Source organism: Oncorhynchus kisutch, linkage group LG13 (assembly GCF_002021735.2).
Source record: "Oncorhynchus kisutch isolate 150728-3 linkage group LG13, Okis_V2, whole genome shotgun sequence".
Classification (NCBI taxonomy): Eukaryota; Metazoa; Chordata; class Actinopteri; order Salmoniformes; family Salmonidae; genus Oncorhynchus; species Oncorhynchus kisutch.
In genome coordinates, this window is record NC_034186.2 from 18524 (window position 1) to 42623 (window position 24100).

Sequence of the window (24100 nt, forward strand, 5' to 3'; positions counted from 1 at the left end):
GACAGAGATGGCCGCCTCGCTTCGCGTTCCTAGGAAACTATGCAGTTTTTAGTTTTTTTTACGTGTTATTTCTTACATTAGTACCCCAGGTCATCTTAGGTTTCATTACATACAGTCGGGAAGAACTACTGAATATAAGAGCAACGTCAACTCACCATCAGTACGACCAAGAATATCTTTATGTACATATTCTTTATCCCTTTACAGTTGTGTGTATAAGGTAGTAGTTTTGGAATTGTTAGATTACTCGTTGGTTATTACTGCATTGTCGGAACTAGAAGCACAAGCATTTCGCTACACTCGCATTAACATCTGCTAACCATGTGTATGTGACAAATAAATTTGATTTGATTTTGACTCAAAGCTGTAATCTCTTCCAAAGGTGCTTCAACAAAGTACTAAGTAAAAGGTCTGAATACTTATGTAAATGTGATATTTCAGTACTTTCTTTTTTACACATTTGCAAAAATGTCTAAAATAAGTTTTTCACTTTGTCATTATGGGGTAGTGTGTGTAGATTGATGAGGTGAAAAAACAATGTAATACATTTTAGAATAAGGCTGTAACGTAACATGTGGAAAAAGTCAAGCGGTCTGAACACATTCGGAATTTTTATTTTTGTATTTTTAATTAAACCTTCAAATTAATTACAATGACGGCCTAGCCCGGCCAATTGTACACCGCCCGAATGCACCGTATATATATATACAGTATATATATGTATATATAATGTATGTATGTATGTGTGTGTATATATATATATATATATGAGCAAAAATATAAACGCAACATGTAAAGTGTTGATCCCATGTTCAAGAGCTGAAATAAAAGATCAATCAAATAATGTTCAATATGCACAAAAAGCTTACATCTCTCCAATGTTGTCAAGATAATCCATCCACCTGACAGGTGTGGCATATCAAGAAGCTGATTAAACAGCAATGTCATTACACAGGTGCACCTTGTACTGGGGACATTAAAAAGGCCACTCTAAATCTGCAGTTTTGTCACACAACACCATGCCACAGATGTCTCAGGTTTTGAGGGATTGTGCAATTGGCATGCTGACTGCAGGAATGTCCAACAGAGCTCTTGCCAGAGAATTTACTGTTAATTTCTCTACTATACTGCTGTCGATTTACAGAATTTGACAGTGCGTCCAACAGGCCTCACAACCGCAGACCACGGCCATGCCAGTTTAGGACCTCCACATACAGCTTCTTCACCTGCGGGATTGTCCGAGACCAGCCACCTGGACAGCTGATGAAACTGAAGAGTATTTCTGCCTGTAATAAAGCCCTTTTGTGGAGAAAAACGAATTAAGATTGGCTAGGCCTGGCTCCCCAGTGGGTGTGCCTATGCCCTCCCATGCCCAACCATGGCTGTGCCCATGCCCAGTCATGTGAAATCCATAGATTCTAACGTAATGAATGTATTTCAATTGACTGATTTCCTTATATGAATTGTAACTCAGTAACATCATTGAAATTGTTTCATGTTGGGTTTATTTTTATTATTATTTGTTTATTTATTTAACCTTTATTTAACCTTTTTGTGTGTGTATATATATATATATATATATGTTCTGGTGGGGCTCCATTAGACTCAGAAACGTCAACTAAACATTACAACCCCTACAGTCTGGAGCTCTGTTCTTTGCTGCCATCTAGTGGGGTACTGCTGCTCCTCTCTGCTAATCTCTGCTGCCCCTTAGTGGCCATAGGGTTCCACTGCAGTGAGGCCAGAGTGGTCAGGTCCATCATACACAGTTTGAGAAGTCATGTGCGTTTGGAGCCATTCTCTGATCCAGGGGTTAGGGGTTACAGGCTCATCCTCTGCTCTAGCGGCAGGCTGTCCATCAGACACTTGAGCTGCTCCTCTCCCAGTTTAATCTTGTCCTCTAGTTTGCGCTGCTCAATAATGAGGGCAGACTTCATCTTGACAAAGTGTTGGTAGTCGGTCAGGCTCTCCTCTGGGAGGTAGGAAGCCAGGATGTTGTAGACCACTCTCTCCCGGCGGTCCAGGTTCTCCTTCAGCTCCTTGGCATCCTCATGCTGCTGGATCAACAGCTTCCTCTTGTCTGTCAGGGTTCTCTGTGGAAGGGAGGGGGGGCATAACATGTATCTGTTAATGACGTAGAGCTGGGAGGGGAGATAACATGTATCTGTTAATGAAGTAAAGCTGAGAGGGGAGATAACATGTATCTGTTAATGAAGTAAAGCTGAGAGGGGAGATAACATGTATCTGTTAATGAAGTAAAGCTGAGAGGGGAGATAACATGTATCTGTTAATGACGTAGAGCTGGGAGGGGAGATAACATGTATCTGTTAATGAAGTAAAGCTGAGAGGGGAGATAACATTTATCTGTTAATGAAGTAAAGCTGAGAGGGGAGATAACATGTATCTGTTAATGGCGTAGAGCTAGGAGGGGAGATAACATGTATCTGTTAATGAAGTAAAGCTGAGAGGGGAGATAACATGTATCTGTTAATGACGTAGAGCTAGGAGGGGAGATAACATGTATCTGTTAATGACGTAGAGCTGGGAGGGGAGATAACATGTATCTGTTAATGACGTAGAGCTGGGAGGGGAGATAACATGCATCTGTTAATGACGTAGAGCCGGGAGGGGAGATAACATGCATCTGTTAATGACGTAGAGCTGGGAGGGGAGATAACATGTATCTGTTAATGACGTAGAGCTGGGAAGGGAGATAACATGTATCTGTTAATGACGTAGAGCTGGGAGGGGAGATAACATGTATCTGTTAATGACGTAGAGCTGGGAGGGGAGATAACATGTATCTGTTAATGACGTAGAGCTGGGAGGGGAGATAACATATATCTGTTAATGACGTAGAGCTGAGAGGGGAGATAACATGTATCTGTTAATGAAGTAGAGCTGAGAGGGGAGATAACATGTATCTGTTAATGACGTAGAGCTGGGAGGGGAGATAACATGTATCTGTTAATGACGTAGAGCTGGGAGGGGAGATAACATATATCTGTTAATGACGTAGAGCTGAGAGGGGAGATAACATGTATCTGTTAATGAAGTAGAGCTGAGAGGGGAGATAACATGTATCTGTTAATGAAGTAAAGCTGAGAGGGGAGATAACATGTATCTGTTAATGACGTAGAGCTAGGAGGGGAGATAACATGTATCTGTTAATGACGTAGAGCTGGGAGGGGAGATAACATGTATCTGTTAATGACGTAGAGCTGGGAGGGGAGATAACATGCATCTGTTAATGACGTAGAGCTGGGAGGGGAGATAACATGCATCTGTTAATGACGTAGAGCTGGGAGGGGAGATAACATGTATCTGTTAATGACGTAGAGCTGGGAAGGGAGATAACATGTATCTGTTAATGACGTAGAGCTGGGAGGGGAGATAACATGTATCTGTTAATGACGTAGAGCTGGGAGGGGAGATAACATGTATCTGTTAATGACGTAGAGCTGGGAGGGGAGATAACATATATCTGTTAATGACGTAGAGCTGAGAGGGGAGATAACATGTATCTGTTAATGAAGTAGAGCTGAGAGGGGAGATAACATGTATCTGTTAATGAAGTAGAGCTGCGAGGGGAGATAACATGTATCTGTTAATGACGTAGAGCTGGGAGGGGAGATAACATGTATCTGTTAATGACGTAGAGCTGGGAGGGGAGATAACATATATCTGTTAATGACGTAGAGCTGAGAGGGGAGATAACATGTATCTGTTAATGAAGTAGAGCTGAGAGGGGAGATAACATGTATCTGTTAATGACGTAGAGCTGGGAGGGGAGTTAACATGTATCTGCTCATGAAGTAAAGCTGAGAGGGGAGATAACATGTATCTGTTAATGACGTAGAGCTGGGAGGGGAGATAACATGTATCTGTTAATGACGTAGAGCTGGGAGGGGAGATAACATGTATCTGCTCATGAAGTAAAGCTGAGAGGGGAGATAACATGTATCTGTTAATGAAGTAAAGCTGAGAGGGGAGATAACATGTATCTGCTCATGAAGTAAAGCTGAGAGGGGAGATAACATGTATCTGCTCATGAAGTAAAGCTGAGAGGGGAGATAACATGTATCTGTTAATGAAGTAAAGCTGAGCGGGGAGATAACATGTATCTGTTAATGAAGTAAAGCTGAGAGGGGAGATAACATGTATCTGTTAATGACGTAGAGCTGGGAGGGGAGATAACATGCATCTGTTAATGAAGTAAAGCTGAGAGGGGAGATAACATTTATCTGTTAATGAAGTAAAGCTGAGAGGGGAGATAACATGTATCTGTTAATGAAGTAAAGCTGAGAGGGGAGATAACATGTATCTGCTCATGAAGTAAAGCTGAGAGGGGAGATAACATGTATCTGCTCATGAAGTAAAGCTGAGAGGGGAGATAACATGTATCTGTTAATGAAGTAAAGCTGAGAGGGGAGATAACATGTATCTGCTCATGAAGTAAAGTTGGGAGGGGAGATAACATGTATCTGTTAATGAAGTAGAGCTGGGAGGGGAGATAACATGTATCTGTTAATGACGTAGAGCTGGGAGGGGAGATAACATGTACAGTGGGGCAAAAAAGTATTTAGTCAGGCACCAATTGTGCAAATTCTCCCACTTAAAAAGATGAGAGGCCTGTAATTTTCATCATAGGTACACTTCAACTATGACAGACAAAATGAGAAAAGAAATCCAGAAAACCACATTGTAGGATTTTTTATGAATTTATTTGCAAATTATGGTGGAAAAAAAGTATTTGGTCAATAACAAAAGTTTATCTCAATACTCCAACCCCCCTCCACCTCCCCAACTCTAGCCCACCCTCTCCCCTCCCCAGCTCTAACCCACCCTCTCCTCTCCCCAGCTCTAACCCACCCTCTCCCCTCCCCAGCTCTAACCCACCCTCTCCTCTCCCCAGCTCTAACCCACCCTCTCCCCAGCTCTAACCCACCCTCTCCCCAGCTCTAACCCACCCTCTCCTCTCCCCAGCTCTAACCCACCCTCTCCCCTCCCCAGCTCTAACCCACCCTCTCCTCTCCCCAGCTCTAACCCACCCTCTCCTCTCCCCAGCTCTAACCCACCCTCTCCCCTCCCCAGCTCTAACCCACCCTCTCCTCTCCCCAGCTCTAACCCACCCTCTCCTCTCCCCAGCTCTAACCCACCCTCTCCCCTCCCCAGCTCTAACCCACCCTCTCCTCAGCTCTAACCCACTCTCTCCCCTCCCCAGCTCTAACCCACCCTCTCCTCAGCTCTAACCCACCCTCTCCTCAGCTCTAACCCACCCTCCCCCCTCCCCAGCTCTAACCCACCCTCTCCCCTCCCCAACTCTAACCCACCCTCTCCCCTCCCCAACTCTAACCCACCCTCTCCCCTCCCCAACTCTAACCCACCCCCTCCCCAACTCTAACCCCCCTCCCCAACTCTAACCCCCCACAACCCTACCCCCCGCAACTCTAACCCACTCTCTCCCCTCCCCAACTCTAACCCACCCTCTCCCCAGCTCTAACCAACCCTCTCCCCAGCTCTAACCCATCTTCTCCCCTCTCCAGCTAACCCACCTTCTCCTCTCCCCAACTCTAACCCACCCTCTCCCCTCCCCAACTCTAACCCACCCTCTATCCTCCCCAACTCTAACCCACCCTCTCCCCTCCCCAACTCTAACCCACCCTCTCCCCTCCCCAACTCTAACCCACCCTCTCCCCAACTCTAACCCACCCTCTCCCCAACTCTAACCCACCCTCTCCCCAACTCTAACCCACCCTCTCCGCAACTCTAACCCACCCTCTCCCCAGCTCTAACCCACCCTCTCCCCAGCTCTAACCCACCCTCTCCTCAGCGCTCTAACCCACCATCTCCTCAGCTCCAACCCACCCTCTCCCCAGCTCTAACCCACCCTCTCCAACCCATCTCCCCAGCTCTAACCCACCCTCTCCCCAGCGCTAACCCACCCTCTCTAACCCCTCTCCTCAGCTCTAACCCACCCTCTCCTCAGCTCTAACCCACTCTCTCCCCTCCCCAGCTCTAACCCACCCTCTCCCCTCCCCAACTCTAACCCCCCTCCCCAACTCTAACCCCCCTCAACTCTACCCCCCGCAACTCTAACCCACCCTCTCCCCTCCCCAACTCTAACCCACCCTCTCCCCAACTCTAACCCGCCCTCTCCCCAACTCTAACCCACCCTCTCCCCAACTCTAACCCACCCTCTCCCCAACTCTAACCCACCCTCTCCCCAGCTCTAACCCACCCTCTCCCCAACTCTAACCCACCTTCTCCCCTCTCCAGCTAACCCACCTTCTCCTCTCCCCAACTCTAACCCACCCTCTCCCCAACTCTAACCCACCCTCTCCCCAGCTATAACCCACCCTCCCCAGCTATAACCCACCCTCCCCAGCTATAACCCACCCTCTCCCCAGCTCTAACCCACCCTCTCCCCAGCTCTAACCCACCCTCTCCTCAGCTCTAACCCACCATCTCCTCAGCTCTAACCCACCCTCTCCCCAGCGTAACCCACCCTCTCTAACCCCTCTCCCCAGCTCTAACCCACCCTCTCCTCAGCTCTAACCCACCCTCTCCCCAACTCTAACCCACCCTCTCCCCTCCCCAACTCTAACCCACCCTCTCCCCTCCCCAACTCTAACCCACCCTCTATCCTCCCCAACTCTAACCCACCCTCTCCCCTCCCCAACTCTAACCCACCCTCTCCCCTCCCCAACTCTAACCCACCCTCTCCCCAACTCTAACCCACCCTCTCCCCAACTCTAACCCACCCTCTCCCCAACTCTAACCCACCCTCTCCGCAACTCTAACCCACCCTCTCCCCAGCTCTAACCCACCCTCTCCCCAGCTCTAACCCACCCTCTCCTCAGCGCTCTAACCCACCATCTCCTCAGCTCCAACCCACCCTCTCCCCAGCTCTAACCCACCCTCTCCAACCCATCTCCCCAGCTCTAACCCACCCTCTCCCCAGCGCTAACCCACCCTCTCTAACCCCTCTCCTCAGCTCTAACCCACCCTCTCCTCAGCTCTAACCCACTCTCTCCCCTCCCCAGCTCTAACCCACCCTCTCCCCTCCCCAACTCTAACCCCCCTCCCCAACTCTAACCCCCCTCAACTCTACCCCCGCAACTCTAACCCACCCTCTCCCCTCCCCAACTCTAACCCACCCTCTCCCCAACTCTAACCCGCCCTCTCCCCAACTCTAACCCACCCTCTCCCCAACTCTAACCCACCCTCTCCCCAACTCTAACCCACCCTCTCCCCAACTCTAACCCACCCTCTCCCCAGCTCTAACCCACCCTCTCCCCAACTCTAACCCACCTTCTCCCCTCTCCAGCTAACCCACCTTCTCCTCTCCCCAACTCTAACCCACCCTCTCCCCAACTCTAACCCACCCTCTCCCCAGCTATAACCCACCCTCCCCAGCTATAACCCACCCTCCCCAGCTATAACCCACCCTCTCCCCAGCTCTAACCCACCCTCTCCCCAGCTCTAACCCACCCTCTCCTCAGCTCTAACCCACCATCTCCTCAGCTCTAACCCACCCTCTCCCCAGCGTAACCCACCCTCTCTAACCCCTCTCCCCAGCTCTAACCCACCCTCTCCTCAGCTCTAACCCACCCTCTCCCCAACTCTAACCCACCCTCTCCCCAGCTCTAACCCACCCTCTCCCCAACTCTAACCCACCTTCTCCCCTCTCCAGCTAACCCACCTTCTCCTCTCCCCAACTCTAACCCACCCTCTCCCCAACTCTAACCCACCCTCTCCCCAGCTATAACCCACCCTCCCCAGCTATAACCCACCCTCCCCAGCTATAACCCACCCTCTCCTCAGCTCTAACCCACCATCTCCTCAGCTCTAACCCACCCTCTCCCCAGCGTAACCCACCCTCTCTAACCCCTCTCCCCAGCTCTAACCCACCCTCTCCTCAGCTCTAACCCACCATCTCCTCAGCTCTAACCCACCCTCTCCCCAGCGTAACCCACCCTCTCTAACCCCTCTCCTCAGCTCTAACCCACCCTCTCCTCAGCTCTAACCCACCCTCTCCTCAGCTCTAACCCACTCTCTCCCCTCCCCAGCTCTAACCCACCCTCTCCCCTCCCCAACTCTAACCCCCCTCCCCAACTCTAACCCCCCTCAACTCTACCCCCCGCAACTCTAACCCACCCTCTCCCCTCCCCAACTCTAACCCACCCTCTCCCCTCCCCAACTCTAACCCACCCTCTCCCCAACTCTAACTCGCCCTCTCCCCAACTCTAACCCACCCTCTCCCCAACTCTAACCCACCCTCTCCCCAACTCTAACCCACCCTCTCCCCAGCTCTAACCCACCCTCTCCCCAACTCTAACCCACCTTCTCCCCTCTCCAGCTAACCCACCTTCTCCTCTCCCCAACTCTAACCCACCCTCTCCCCTCTCCAACTCTAACCCACCCTCTCCCCAACTCTAACCCACCCTCTCCCCAACTCTAACCCACCCTCTCCCCAGCTCTAACCCACCCTCTCCCCAGCTCTAACCCACCCTCTCCCCAGCTCTAACCCACCCTCTCCCCAGCTCTAACCCACCTTCTCCTCTCCCCAACTCTAACCCACCCTCTCCCCTCCCCTCTCCAACTCTAACCCACCCTCTCCCCTCCCCTCTCCAACTCTAACCCACCCTCTCCCCTCCCCTCTCCAACTCTAACCCACCCTCTCCCCTCCCCTCTCCAACTCTAACCCACCCTCTCCCCTCTCCAACTCTAACCCACCCTCTCCCCTCCCCAACTCTAACCCACCCTCTCCCCAACTCTAACCCACCCTCTCCCCAACTCTAACCCACCCTCTCCCCTCCCCAACTCTAACCCACCCCAACTCTTAACCCACCTTCTCCCCTCCCCAACTCTTAACCCACCCTCCCCAACTCTAACCCACCCTCTCCCTTCCCCAACTCTAACCCACCTCTCCTCTCAAATTACCCTCCTCAACTCTAACTCATAATTTCCTCCCCCTCATCTCTCCCCTCCCCAGCTCTAACCCACCCTCTCCTCTTCTCTCCCCAACTCTAACTCACCCTCTCCTCAGGTGATGTACCATCCTCCAGGCTGTTGAGGGCGTTCTCCACTCTGGCCAGGCGTCCGGACAGGGACAGCAGCAGGCTAACCACTTTGTCCAGGTCTCCTATGAACATCCTGAACTTGTCCAGCTGGTTTGGCATACAGACCTGCTGCACCGTGGCCTCCACCTCCTCTCCTAGGGCGTTGTTATCACGGACATCCTCCTGAAGACTCTCCCTGGCCTCACGCAACACCTGCAGCTTCCTGCTGAGAGAGTCCACCAGCTCCTGCTGCAGGACGAGAGGGAGAGGGTTAGACGTCAGAGGTTAGGATCCTGACATCACGCAGCACCTGCAGCTTCCTGCTGAGAGTCCATGAGCTCCTTGGAGGAGAGGGTTAGAGTTCAGAATCAGAGGATGGTTAGGGACAAAGTGGCAGTCAAGGGTGAAATAATCTCTAATCTCATTCAGAACCACTATACTATTTAATTTGATTTAACCTTTATTTAAACAGGGAGTCACATTGAGATCTATTTTAAAAGATAGCCCTGTATACATTACAATATAAAGAATAATAAAACAATATAAACCAAAATAAAGTATTTAATACAAACAATCAATCACATTCAACTACATAGAGGTCCTCAATCAATAATGTTAACTGCCTGAGTGGCACCAGCACATCTAACTGCAGTGAACTCGGCAGATTGTTTTTATGCCCCTAATTTGTGGAACAGACTGAAGGGATCTCTAGTGTTATCCATTCCTGAGAACAGGTTTGGTAACTTATGATTCTTATCTTAATGAATGATGTTACACATGGAGGGAGTTTGTTAGATTGTAAATGAATAAAAGAGAAAGCAGCTCTTCTTACAGACAGCGAGGTCCAGCCCATATTTTATACCGACTACAATGATGAGTCCTAAAATGGTCCCCTGTGATAAAACGTATTGCTGAATGGTAGACTGAGTCCTAGGGTTTCAAACAGAGGTTGCAGCATGCATGTAAACAATATCACCAACATCCGATACAGGGAGAAGCGTTGTTCCAACAATCTTTCTCCTTATTTCAATAGTGAGTAGGGTTGCACATTTTGGGGAATATTCAGAGGTGGAAACTTAACGTGGAATTAACATCAATATATGGGAATAAGCGGAAATATATGCTAATTAATTAAAAAATACAACTTAAATGTAGATGTTTTTTGCATTGGATATATTTACAATATCATATGGATACAGAAACATAAACCTACGAATTGAACATTAATTAAATGAGTTGACTCTTCACATGGGATGATTTCACTGAACAACAAAGCGAATATTTAATGATCCACAATGATCCATCGCATCTCACAAAAACATTTTCAACATACATCTGTAAAATGATAGTCTAGAAACTAAAGTTGTCTTCCTCTCAGGCTTCCATGTCTTCTCCCTGGACCTCCTCAATGTCCACCTCTTGAACAGACTCTGAGGCCTCATCTTCACTGTCACTTTCCAACCTTCTTGAGGATGGGTCATTGTCAGGCTCAAAAAGCCTCAGGCTCAAAATTGCTGCCCGGATGGCCAGCAATGTTTCAACCCTTGTATTGGTCAGCCTGTTGCGTGCTTTGGTGTGTGTGTTCCCAAACAAGGACCAGTTGCGCTCTGAGGCGGCTGATGTTGGTGGGATTTGGAGGATGATGGAGGCAACAGGGGAAAGAGCCTCAGATCCACAAAGTCCCTTCCATCAGGTGGCTGATGAGATCTGTTGGCACGACTGCCATATTGTATCTAAATGCCAAATGCTTGGAAGTGTACTTCGCCAGACTGCCAAGAACCTTGTCTTCATCCAGGCCAAGGTGGCGAGACACGGTAGTGATGACACCATAGGCCTTGTCGATCTCTGCACCAGACAGGATGCTCTTGCCAGCATACTTGGGGTCCAACATGTACGCTGCGGTGTGGTTGTCTTCACGCTTTTTGATGTATTTCAGAACTGCAGTTTCCTCTGCTTGGAGCAACAGTGAAGTGGGCAGGGCAGTACGGATTTCTTCTCTTACATCTGCAAGCAGAGTCTGAACATCAGATAGGATGGCATTGTCTCCCTCATTCCGTGTAATGGCTACTGCTATAGGTTTCAGGCGTTTCAGGCTGCTTACCACTCTCTCCAAAATACATCATCCAGGAGGATCCTCTTGATGGGGCTGTCCATATTGGCAGACTGTGATATGGCCATTTCTTGGAGAGACTCCTTCCCCTCCAGGAGACTGTTAAACATGATGACAACACCACCCCAACGGGTGTTGCTGGGCAGCTTCAATGTGGTTCTCTTACTCTTCTCACTTTTCTTGGTGAGGTGGATTGATGACCATTCATATACCTAACCATTTCCTTGGCTCTTTTGTAGAGTGTATCCATTGTTTTCAGTGCCATGATGTCCTTGAGGAGCAGATTCAATGCATGAGCAGCACAGCCAGCACAGCCACATTAGACCAAGCAGCCTTCATTGTCTGTCACCAGTGCAAATACCTTCTGTGGTCCAAGGTCATTGATGACTGCCTACAGCTCATCTGTAATGTAGATATCGGTTTGTCTGTTGTCCCTTGTGTCTGTGCTCTTGTAGAATACTTGTTGAGGGGTGGAGATGATGTAGTGAATTATTCCTTGCCCACAAACATTTGACCACCCATCAGAGATGATTGCAATACAATCTGCTTTCTCTATGATTTACTTGACCTTCACTTGAACTCTGTTGAACTCTGCATCCAGCAAATGAGTAGATAAAGCATGTCTGGTTGGAGGGGTGTATGCTGGGCGAAGAACGTTCAGAAATCTCTTCCAATACACATTGCCTGTGAGCATCAGAGGTGAATCAGTTGCATACACAGCTCGAGCAGGACATTCATCAGCATTTCTCTGACTACGTTCCTCCATTGAGTCATAAACACTTCTGATTCCAGGAGGACCATGAGCTGTTGCTATCGATAAGGTGTCTGATTCATAATTTTCACCTCGAATAGAAGTAGAGGGACTTTTGTCAGAGGTTGCTTGTTGTGAGCTCTGAGGGAACTTTATGCACTTGGCCAGATGATTCTGCATCTTTGTTGCATTCTTCACATATGATTTGGCACAGTATTTGCAAATGTACACAGCGTTTCCTTCTACATTAGCTGCAGTGAAATGTCTCCACACATCAGATAGCGCCTGTGGCATTTTCCTGTAAAGATTATAGAAAAATTTGTAAGAAAAATACAATTCCATGTACAGATAAATAGTTAGATTAGATTAAACAACTCATTTGTAAAATAAATGCTTTAAAATTAAATATGTATGGAAACAGGTGAATTAACACTCCTCAGTAGGCTCAAACAAGGTAAACCCCACATGGTAGCAAAAACTAACTAGCTGAAATTGTTAGAAATGATTTAAACACACTTTGCTGTAAGCAAATATATTGTAATCAAAATGTTCCAGAAGCTTGTAGTCCTTGGCTCATGTAGTCCTTGGCTCAGACAGTGTAGTAGTGTGGGCTCAATAGCAACTCACTGGTGTGCAAGATCTTGTGAATCAGCTGTGCATGTGATGGAGGAATGCACTGTGCATGCAGAGGGTTGCAATTAGATTTTAGTTTGGCATATTTAATCAAAATATGCCAGAAGACCTAGAATTGTCTTAAGTGTTTCCCACAAAAAAAGATTCACTGTTATAAGCTAACTGTTTTGATGAATTTAAGCCAAATTCCCCAAATTCCTGGGCTTAACTTGCCATGGAAAGGAACAAATTGTACATTAACCAAGGATTCAAGAACCTTAGCTAAACAAGGTAGTCTTGAAATGGAGTGATAGATGTCCAGATCATTTGTATCCCCACCCTAATGGAGTGATAGATGTCCAGGTCATTTGTATCCCCACCCTAATGGAGTGACAGATGTCCAGGTAATTTATATCCCCACCCTAATGGAGTGACAGATGTCCAGATCATTTGTATCCCCACCCTAATGGGAGTGATAGATGTCCAGATCATTTGTATCCCCACCCTAATGGGAGTGATAGATGTCCAGATAATTTGTATCCCCACCCTAATGGGAGTGATAGATGTCCTAATCATTTGTATCCCCACCCTAATGGGAGTGATAGATGTCCAGATCATTTGTATCCCCACCCTAATGGGAGTGATAGATGTCCTAATCATTTGTATCCCCACCCTAATGGGAGTGATAGATGTCCAGATCATTTGTATCTCCACCCTAATGGGAGTGATAGATGTCCAGATCATTTGTATCCCCACCCTAATGGGAGTGATAGATGTCCAGATCATTTGTATCCCCACCCTAATGGGAGTGATAGATGTCCAGATCATTTGTATCCCCACCCTAATGGGAGTGATAGATGTCCTAATCATTTGTATCCCCACCCTAATGGGAGTGATAGATGTCCTAATCATTTGTATCCCCACCCTAATGGGAGTGATAGATGTCCTAATCATTTGTATCCCCACCCTAATGGGAGTGATAGATGTCCTAATCATTTGTATCCCCACCCTAATGGGAGTGATAGATGTCCTAATCATTTGTATCCCCACCCTAATGGGAGTGATAGATGTCCTAATCATTTGTATCCCCACCCTAATGGAGTGACAGCTCATATGCAGATGTCCATGCTTTTGGAATACTTCCTGGTAACTATGTTAATATAAAATGTGGGCCACTGAGCCAGTAATAAGGAGAGCTGCACACTTCAGCAGACCAGGCTCTAGATGATCAGCCCCTGGGGATTTGTTGTTGTCTAATGTTAACAAAGTATTCCTGAACTTCTTCATCAGTGAATTTCAAAATAGAAAACTCCTGACCAGCATTTTCACTATCATTAAATAGATTTTCACCATCAACATCCAAACTACTCTTTTCAAGAGCTGGCTTTGAAATACATTCAAATATAAAGCCTGCAGAGATCAAATGGTGATTACATGCATTAATGATATCCATTAGTAGTAGGGCCAGAATCTAAATTAATTTCTTGGGGGAGAGAAGAGGAGACATAACCCTTCAGTGACCTAACAGCTTTCCAAAATGTAGCTGGGTTCCCTGTACATTCAAATAGGGTATTTACATAATAATCTGATTTAGCTTTTTTAACTAGTTTTACACACAGATTTCTCAAATCACCTGAAAGACTGCCAGTCTAGGCCCGAGTCTGTGAATCTAGCTTTGGCCCAGGCAGCATCTCTGTTGTGTATGACTTCAGATAGCTCTGAACTGAACCAAGGACAATACCTACTTTTAATTCTCAGTTTATGATCAATGCTGGTCAATAGTGGCATGTTTGGGGTCTTAGGTAAACAAACCATGATTCACCAAATGTTCCCTGCCACTGTAAATGAGTGCAGCAGTTACAGAGAGGTCTGTTACAGTAGAACACAGAGTTAGGGTTAGATGTCTAGCTACAGAGGCCTGTTACAGTAGAACACAGAGTTAGGGTTAGATGTCTGTTACAGTAGAACACAGAGTTAGGGTTAGATGTCTGTTACAGTAGAACACAGAGTTAGGGTTAGATGTCTGTTACAGTAGAACACAGAGTTAGGGTTAGATGTCTGTTACAGTAGAACACAGAGTTAGGGTTAGATGTCTGTTACAGTAGAACACAGAGTTAGGGTTAGATGTCTGTTACAGTAGAACACAGAGTTAGGGTTAGATGTCTGTTATAGTAGAACAGAGTTAGGGTTAGATGTCTGTTACAGTAGAACACAGAGTTAGGGTTAGATGTCTGTTATAGTAGAACACAGAGTTAGGGTTAGATGTCTGTTATAGTAGAACACAGAGTTAGGGTTAGATGTCTGTTATAGTAGAACACAGAGTTAGGGTTAGATGTCTGTTATAGTAGAACACAGAGTTAGGGTTAGATGTCTGTTACAGTAGAACACAGAGTTAGGGTTAGATGTCTGTTATAGTAGAACACAGAGTTAGGGTTAGATGTCTGTTATAGTAGAACACAGAGTTAGGGTTAGATGTCTGTTATAGTAGAACACAGAGTTAGGGTTAGATGTCTGTTACAGTAGAACACAGAGTTAGGGTTAGATGTCTGTTACAGTAGAACACAGAGTTAGGGTTAGATGTCTGTTACAGTAGAACACAGAGTTAGGGTTAGATGTCTGTTACAGTAGAACACAGAGTTAGGGTTAGATGTCTGTTACAGTAGAACACAGAGTTAGGGTTAGATATCTGTTATAGTAGAACAGAGTTAGGGTTAGATGTCTGTTACAGTAGAACACAGAGTTAGGGTTAGATGTCTGTTACAGTAGAACACAGAGTTAGGGTTAGATGTCTGTTATAGTAGAACACAGAGTTAGGGTTAGATGTCTGTTATAGTAGAACACAGAGTTAGGGTTAGATGTCTGTTATAGTAGAACACAGAGTTAGGGTTAGATGTCTGTTATAGTAGAACACAGAGTTAGGGTTAGATGTCTGTTATAGTAGAACAGAGAGTTAGGGTTAGATGTCTGTTACAGTAGAACACAGAGTTAGGGTTAGATGTCTGTTATAGTAGAACAGAGTTAGGGTTAGATGTCTGTTACAGTAGAACACAGAGTTAGGGTTAGATGTCTGTTATAGTAGAACACAGAGTTAGGGTTAGATGTCTGTTACAGTAGAACACAGAGTTAGGGTTAGATGTCTTATAGTAGAACAGAGTTAGGGTTAGATGTCTGTTACAGTAGAACACAGAGTTAGGGTTAGATGTCTGTTACAGTAGAACACAGAGTTAGGGTTAGATGTCTGTTATAGTAGAACACAGAGTTAGGGTTAGATGTCTGTTATAGTAGAACACAGAGTTAGGGTTAGATGTCTGTTACAGTAGAACACAGAGTTAGGGTTAGATGTCTGTTACAGTAGAACACAGAGTTAGGGTTAGATGTCTGTTACAGTAGAACACAGAGTTAGGGTTAGATGTCTGTTATAGTAGAACACAGAGTTAGGGTTAGATGTCTGTTATAGTAGAACACAGAGTTAGGGTTAGACGTCTAGCTACAGAGAGCAGTACAGTAAAGAGAGGGCTCTTGGTACCTTTTTATTGGCCAGGTCGTGGTCCAACTCATCCGCTGACTCCTCCTCCAGCTCCTCCTCTAGCCCCTCCCTCTCCTGCATGTCTTTCAGCTTGATCAGAAGCTCCGCCTTTGGTGCCGACGTGCTGTAATAGGTGGAGCTGGTCACCAAAGAAACTGCTGCCGCTACACTGTCCTCCTCACTCCTGGAATAATAGATGGACTCAGTTAGAACACAAGTATACACACACAAACTGGAAATTAGATTTGTGGGACTGAGCTGCAATTCAAAACTTCACCATCAGGTGGCTAAATTTCCCCCTTTAGTTTGAATGATTTCATTCTCATGAGATGTTATCACTAACACAAATCAAACCTCTTAAAACACTTGAATATTATAATCCAGCTCCCACTATGAGAATACTTTTATAATCCTGCTTCCACTATGAGAAGACTTTTATATTCCAGCTCCCACTATGAGAAGACTTTTACAATCCAGCTCCCACTATGAGACGGAAGACTATTATAATCCAGCTCCCACTATGAGACGGAAGACTTTTATAATCCAGCTCCCACTATGAGACGGAAGACTATTATAATCCAGCTCCCACTATGAGACGGAAGACTTTTATAATCCAGCTCCCACTATGAGACGGAAGACTATTATAATCCAGCTCCCACTATGAGACGGAAGACTTTTATAATCCAGCTCCCACTATGAGACGGAAGACTTTTATAATCCAGCTCCCACTATTTTTTTATTTCACCTTTATTTAACCAGGTAGGCAAGTTGAGAACAAGTTCTCATTTACAATTGCGACCTGGACAAGATAAAGCAAAGCAGTTTGACGCATACAACAACACAGAGTTACACATGGAGTAAAACAAACATACAGTCACTAATACAGTAGAAACAAGTCTATATACGATGTGAGCAAATGAGGTAAAATAAGGGAGTTAAAGGCAAAAAAAGGCCATGATGGCAAAGTAAATACAATATAGCAAGTAAAACACTGGCATGGTAGATTTGCAGTGGAAGAATGTGCAAAGTAGAAATAAAAATAATGGGGTGCAAAGGAGCAAAATAAATAAATAAATAAAATACAGTGGGGAAAGAGGTAGTTGTTTGGGCTAAATTATAGGTGGGCTATGTACAGGTGCAGTAATCTGTGAGCTGCTCTGACAGCTGGTGTTTAAAGCTAGTGAGGGAGATAAATGTTTCCTGTTGAGACGGAAGACTATTATAATCCAGCTCCCACTATGAGACGGAAGAGTATTACAATCCAGCTCCCACTATGAGACGGAAGAGTATTACAATCCAGCTCCCACTATGAGACGGAAGAGTATTACAATCCAGCTCCCACTATGAGACGTAAAACTATTATAATCCAGCTCCCACTATGTGAAGGAATAATATAAGGGTTAGGTAAGGAGTAGATTTAGGTAAGAGTTAAATTAGTGTTAGGTAAGGGGTAGGGTTAGGTAAGAGTTAAATTAGTGTTAGGTAAGGAGAAGGGGTAGGTAAGAGTTAAGTTAGCGTTAGGTATGGGGTAGGGTTAGGTAACAGTTAAATTAGCGTTAGGTATGGAGTAGGGTTAGTTAAAGAGTAGGGTTAGGTAACAGTTAAGTTTGCGTTAGGTATGAGGTAGTGTTAGTTAAAGAGTAGGGTTAGGTAACAGTTAAGTTAGCGTTAGGTATGGAGTAGGGTTAGTTAAAGAGTAGGGTTAGGTAACAGTTAAGTTAGCGTTAGGTATGAGGTAGGGTTAGTTTAAGAGTAGGGTTAGGTAACTGTTAAGTTAGCGTTAGGTATGGGGTAGGGTTAGGTAAGAGTTAAATTAGCGTTAGGTAGGGGCAGGTGTTAAGAGCAGTAACTGACCTGTCCTCTGAAGGCCGTGGTGAGGAGTGTTTGAGGGACACCTTCCTCCTCTCCTTCCCCTCCAGCAGCACTTCTCCCTGGGTGAAGAGTCCCTCCATCAGGTCCATGGTGGTCCTCCTCCAGCTCTTATCCAAGATGTCAGCTAGGGACTGATCCTTATTCATGAGGTCTCTGGCCAGCTGCTCTGTCTTCACATCCTCCTCAGAGTGGGGGAGGAGGACGGGAGGGGACAAGCAGTTACCACTGGGGGGCTCTGGGTCCGAGGTGGTCTGTCGGCTGGGTGGGGATGTGGCCAGGACTGCCATTTGGCTGTTGTGGACCCTGAGAGGACACATGTGTGTGTCTCTGTGTTGCTCCAGGTCCATCTCAGGGGTTTGGTAAGGGGGTGGGGGTGTAGGCAGTTCTGGGGCTGGGTAACTGGGTGGGGCCAGTGTCTTCTCTCTCTCTGGCCCCTGGTCCCTCTGCCGGCTGTAGGCACAGAACAGAGAGTAGGACTGTTCCGGGGCCCCTGAGGTCCCCAGGCTGCTGAGGGGGACCAGACTGGGCACCTGGGATTCTTCCACTGTAGAGTGACAGTGACGCAGCAGGTACTGTCGGCTCTCCTTCTCCTTCTCGCTCTCTGAGTGAATTATCTTTATAGGAACCTTCCTCACACTGGTTGGCTCTATCACATTCTCCATCCTAGAATCATCACAGACACAGACAGATGGAGAAAGGGGGTGAGAGGGACAACCCAGAGAGAACACTCAGACCATGGAACAGGTCAACCCAGAGAGAACACTCAGACCATGGAACAGGTCAACCCAGAGAGAACACTCAGACCATGGAACAGGTCAACCCAGAGAGAACACTCAGACCATGGAACAGGTCAACCCAGAGAGAACACTCAGACCATGGAACAGGTCAACCCAGAGAGAACACTCAGACCATGGAACAGGTCAACCCAGAGAGAACACTCAGACCATGGAACAGGTCAACCCAGAGAGAACACTCAGACCATGGAACAGGTCAACCCAGAGAGAACACTCAGACCATGGAACAGGTCAACCCAGAGAGAACACTCAGACCATGGAACAGGTCAACCCAGAGAGAACACTCAGACCATGGAACAGGTCAACCCAGAGAGAACACTCAGACCATGGAACAGGTCAACCCAGAGAGAACACTCAGACCATGGAACAGGTCAACCCAGAGAGAACACTCAGACCATGGAACAGGTCAACCCAGAGAGAACACTCAGACCATGGAACAGGTCAACCCAGAGAGAACACTCAGACCATGGAACAGGTCAACCCAGAGAGAACACTCAGACCATGGAACAGGTCAACCCAGAGAGAACACTCAGACCATGGAACAGGATGCCCCAAAAAGTCAAAAAGCTGTTGTAACAAATGTTCCTCAGAAAGGAGCTGAACTACAGTCATTCTACCATCCAGTGGCTGATTGTCACATGACTCTGTGCCCAACATCCTGGCAATGCTAAGAGGCTGTGGTGCTCCTCCCCTCACCCCTAAACCAGCATGGCTGGAATGTCCGGTACACCACAGAGCTCTCTTCTCTACAGATGATATCAATTATGTTTCAACTCAGAGCTGCAACAAACGGCCTCTGTAACAGATCACGTCGGTCTGCTCTGGAAAGGCATCAGATCTAGGCTGTTGAACTATGCTGCTACTGCGTTGGAAGAGTTATTCACATGGTAATGATGCTGGATGGAGACAATCAATAAGAGCCATTGTACAGAGAGACTGAGGAGAAGAGGAGCAGACCAGTCACTACCGACTACTACATACCACTACAGACTACTGAGAAGAGGAGCAGACCAGTAACTACAGACTACTGAGAAGAGGAGCAGACCAGTAACTACAGACTACTACATACCAATAGACTACTGAGAAGAGGAGCAGACCAGTAATAACAGACTACTACATACCACTACAGACTACTAGGGAGAAGAGGAGCAGACAAGTCACTACCGACTACTACATACCACTACAGACTACTGAGAAGAGGAGCAGACCAGTCACTACAGACTACTACATACCACTACAGACTACTGAGAAGAGGAGCAGACCAGTAACTACAGACTACTACATACCACTACAGAATATTGAGAAGAGGAGCAGACCAGTAACTACAGACTACTACATACCACTACAGACTACTGAGAAGAGGAGCAGACCAGTCACTACAGACTACTACAGACTACTGAGAAGAGGAGCAGACCAGTAACTACAGACTACTACAGTCTACTGAGAAGAGGAGCAGACCAGTAACTACAGACTACTGAGAAGAGGAGCAGACCAGTAACTACAGACTACTACCGACTACTACATACCACTACAGACTACTGAGAAGAGGAGCAGACCAGTAACTACAGACTACTACATACCACTACAGACTACTGAGGAGAAGAGGAGCAGATGAGTCACTACCGACTACTACATACCACTACAGACTACTGAGAAGAGGAGCAGACCAGTCACTACAGACTACTGAGAAGAGGAGCAGACCAGTAACTACAGACTACTACATACCACTACAGACTACTGAGGAGAAGAGGAGCAGACGAGTCACTACCGACTACTACATACCACTACTACATACCACTACAGACTACTGAGAAGAGGAGCAGACCAGTAACTAGACTACTACATACCACTAGACTACTGAGAAGAGGAGCAGACCAGTAATAACAGACTACTACATACCACTACAGACTACTAGGGAGAAGAGGAGCAGACAAGTCACTACCGACTACTACATACCACTACAGACTACTGAGAAGAGGAGCAGACGAGTCACTACCGACTACTACATACCACTACAGACTACTGAGAAGAGGAACAGACCAGTCACTACAGACTACTGAGAAGAGGAGCAGACCAGTAACTACAGACTACTACATACCACTACAGACTACTGAGAAGAGGAGCAGACCAGTCACTACCGACTACTACAGACTACTGAGAAGAGGAGCAGACAAGTCACTACCGACTACTACATACCACTACAGACTACTGAGAAGAGGAACAGACCAGTCACTACAGACTACTGAGAAGAGGAGCAGACCAGTCACTACCGACTACTACAGACTACTGAGAAGAGGAGCAGACCAGTAACTACAGACTACTACATACCACTACAGACTACTGAGAAGAGGAGCAGACGAGTCACTACCGACTACTACATACCACTACAGACTACTGAGAAGAGGAGCAGACCAGTAACTACAGACTACTGAGAGGTGCAGACCAGTAACTACAGACTACTACCGACTACTAAATACCACTACAGACTACTGAGAAGAGGAGCAGACCAGTAACTACAGACTACTACATACCACTACAGACTACTGAGAAGAGGAGCAGACCAGTCACTACAGACTACTGAGAAGAGGAGCAGACCAGTAACTACAGACTACTACATACCACTACAGACTACTGAGAAGAGGAGCAGACCAGTAATAACAGACTACTACATACCACTACAGACTACTGAGAAGAGGAGCAGACCAGTCACTACCGACTAATACATACCACTACAGACTACTGAGAAGAGGAGCAGACCAGTAACTACCGACTACTACATACCACTACAGACTACTGAGAAGAGGAGCAGACCAGTCACTACAGACTACTGAGAAGAGGATCAGACCAGTCACTACAGACTATTGAGAAGAGGAGCAGACCAGTAACTACAGACTACTACATACAACTACAGACTACTGAGAAGAGGAGCAGACCAGTCACTACCGACTACTACATACCACTACAGACTACTGAGAAGAGAAGCAGACTAGTAACTACAGACTACTACATACCACTACAGACTACTGAGAAGAGGCACAGACCAGTAACTACAGACTACTACATACCACTACAGACAACTGAGAAGAGGAGCAGACCAGTAACTACAGACTACTGAGAAGAGGAGCAGACCAGTAACTACAGACTACTACATACCACTAGACTACTGAGAAGAGGAGCAGACCAGTAATAACAGACTACTACATACCACTACAGACTATTAGGGAGAAGAGGAGCAGACAAGTCACTACCGACTACTACATACCACTACAGAATATTGAGAAGAGGAGCAGACCAGTAACTACAGACTACTACATACCACTACAGACTACTGAGAAGAGGAGCAGACCAGTCACTACAGACTACTACAGACTACTGAGAAGAGGAGCAGACCAGTAACTACAGACTACTACAGACTACTGAGAAGAGGAACAGACCAGTAACTACAGACTACTACATACCACTAGACTACTGAGAAGAGGAGCAGACCAGTAACTACAGACTACTGAGAAGAGGAGCAGACCAGTAACTACATACTACTACCGACTACTACATACCACTACAGACTACTGAGAAGAGGAGCAGACCAGTAACTACAGACTACTACATACCACTAGACTACTGAGAAGAGGAGCAGACCAGTAATAACAGACTACTACATACCTCTACAGACTACTAGGGAGAAGAGGAGCAGACAAGTCACTACCGACTACTACATACCACTACAGACTACTGAGAAGAGGAGCAGACGAGTCACTACCGACTACTACATACCACTACAGACTACTGAGAAGAGGAACAGACCAGTCACTACAGACTACTGAGAAGAGAAGCAGACCAGTAACTACAGACTACTACATACCACTACAGACTACTGAGAAGAGGCACAGACCAGTAACTACAGACTACTACATACCACTACAGACTACTGAGAAGAGGAGCAGACCAGTAACTACAGACTACTGAGAAGAGGAGCAGACCAGTAACTACAGACTACTACATACCACTAGACTACTGAGAAGAAGAGCAGACCAGTAATAACAGACTACTACATACCACTACAGACTACTAGGGAGAAGAGGAGCAGACAAGTCACTACCGACTACTACATACCACTACAGACTACTGAGAAGAGGAGCAGACCAGTCACTACAGACTACTACATACCACTACAGACTACTGAGAAGAGGAGCAGACCAGTAACTACAGACTACTACATACCACTACAGACTACTGAGAAGAGGAGCAGACCAGTAACTACAGACTACTACATACCACTACAGAATATTGAGAAGAGGAGCAGACCAGTAACTACAGACTACTACATACCACTACAGACTACTGAGAAGAGGAGCAGACCAGTCACTACAGACTACTGAGAAGAGGAGCAGACCAGTAACTACAGACTACTACAGACTACTGAGAAGAGGAGCAGACCAGTAACTAGACTACTGAGAAGAGGAGCAGACCAGTAACTACCGACTACTACATACCACTACAGACTACTGAGAAGAGGAGCAGACCAGTCACTACAGACTACTGAGAAGAGGATCAGACCAGTCACTACAGACTATTGAGAAGAGGAGCAGACCAGTAACTACAGACTACTACATACAACTACAGACTACTGAGAAGAGGAGCAGACCAGTCACTACCGACTACTACATACCACTACAGACTACTGAGAAGAGAAGCAGACCAGTAACTACAGACTACTACATACCACTACAGACTACTGAGAAGAGGAGCAGACCAGTAACTACAGACTACTGAGAAGAGGAGCAGACCAGTAACTACAGACTACTACATACCACTAGACTACTGAGAAGAGGAGCAGACCAGTAATAACAGACTACTACATACCACTACAGACTATTAGGGAGAAGAGGAGCAGACAAGTCACTACCGACTACTACATACCACTACAGAATATTGAGAAGAGGAGCAGACCAGTAACTACAGACTACTACATACCACTACAGACTACTGAGAAGAGGAGCAGACCAGTCACTACAGACTACTACAGACTACTGAGAAGAGGAGCAGACCAGTAACTACAGACTACTACAGACTACTGAGAAGAGGAACAGACCAGTAACTACAGACTACTACATACCACTACAGACTACTGAGAAGAGGAGCAGACCAGTAACTACAGACTACTGAGAAGAGGAGCAGACCAGTAACTACATACTACTACCGACTACTACATACCACTACAGACTACTGAGAAGAGGAGCAGACCAGTAACTACAGACTACTACATACCACTAGACTACTGAGAAGAGGAGCAGACCAGTAATAACAGACTACTACATACCTCTACAGACTACTAGGGAGAAGAGGAGCAGACAAGTCACTACCGACTACTAC

General features: G+C 46.4%; 1 protein-coding gene across 2 annotated transcripts in view; it reads right to left on the reverse strand.

Annotated features, from left to right (window-relative positions):
• Positions 1 to 594: 594 nt before the first annotated feature.
• Positions 595 to 24100, reverse strand: part of shroom2a (shroom family member 2a) — a 112578-nt gene continuing 89072 nt past the window's right edge. For both annotated transcript variants that reach the window (XM_031838118.1, XM_020472802.2), the window contains exons 8-11: positions 17919 to 18599; positions 16065 to 16248; positions 9042 to 9314; positions 595 to 2093 (exon numbers count right to left, since the gene is read on the reverse strand). In XM_031838118.1, the coding sequence (XP_031693978.1) occupies positions 1821 to 2093; positions 9042 to 9314; positions 16065 to 16248; positions 17919 to 18599 (1411 nt within the window). In that variant the 3' untranslated portion in view covers positions 595 to 1820. The remainder of the gene's footprint in view (positions 2094 to 9041; positions 9315 to 16064; positions 16249 to 17918; positions 18600 to 24100) is intronic.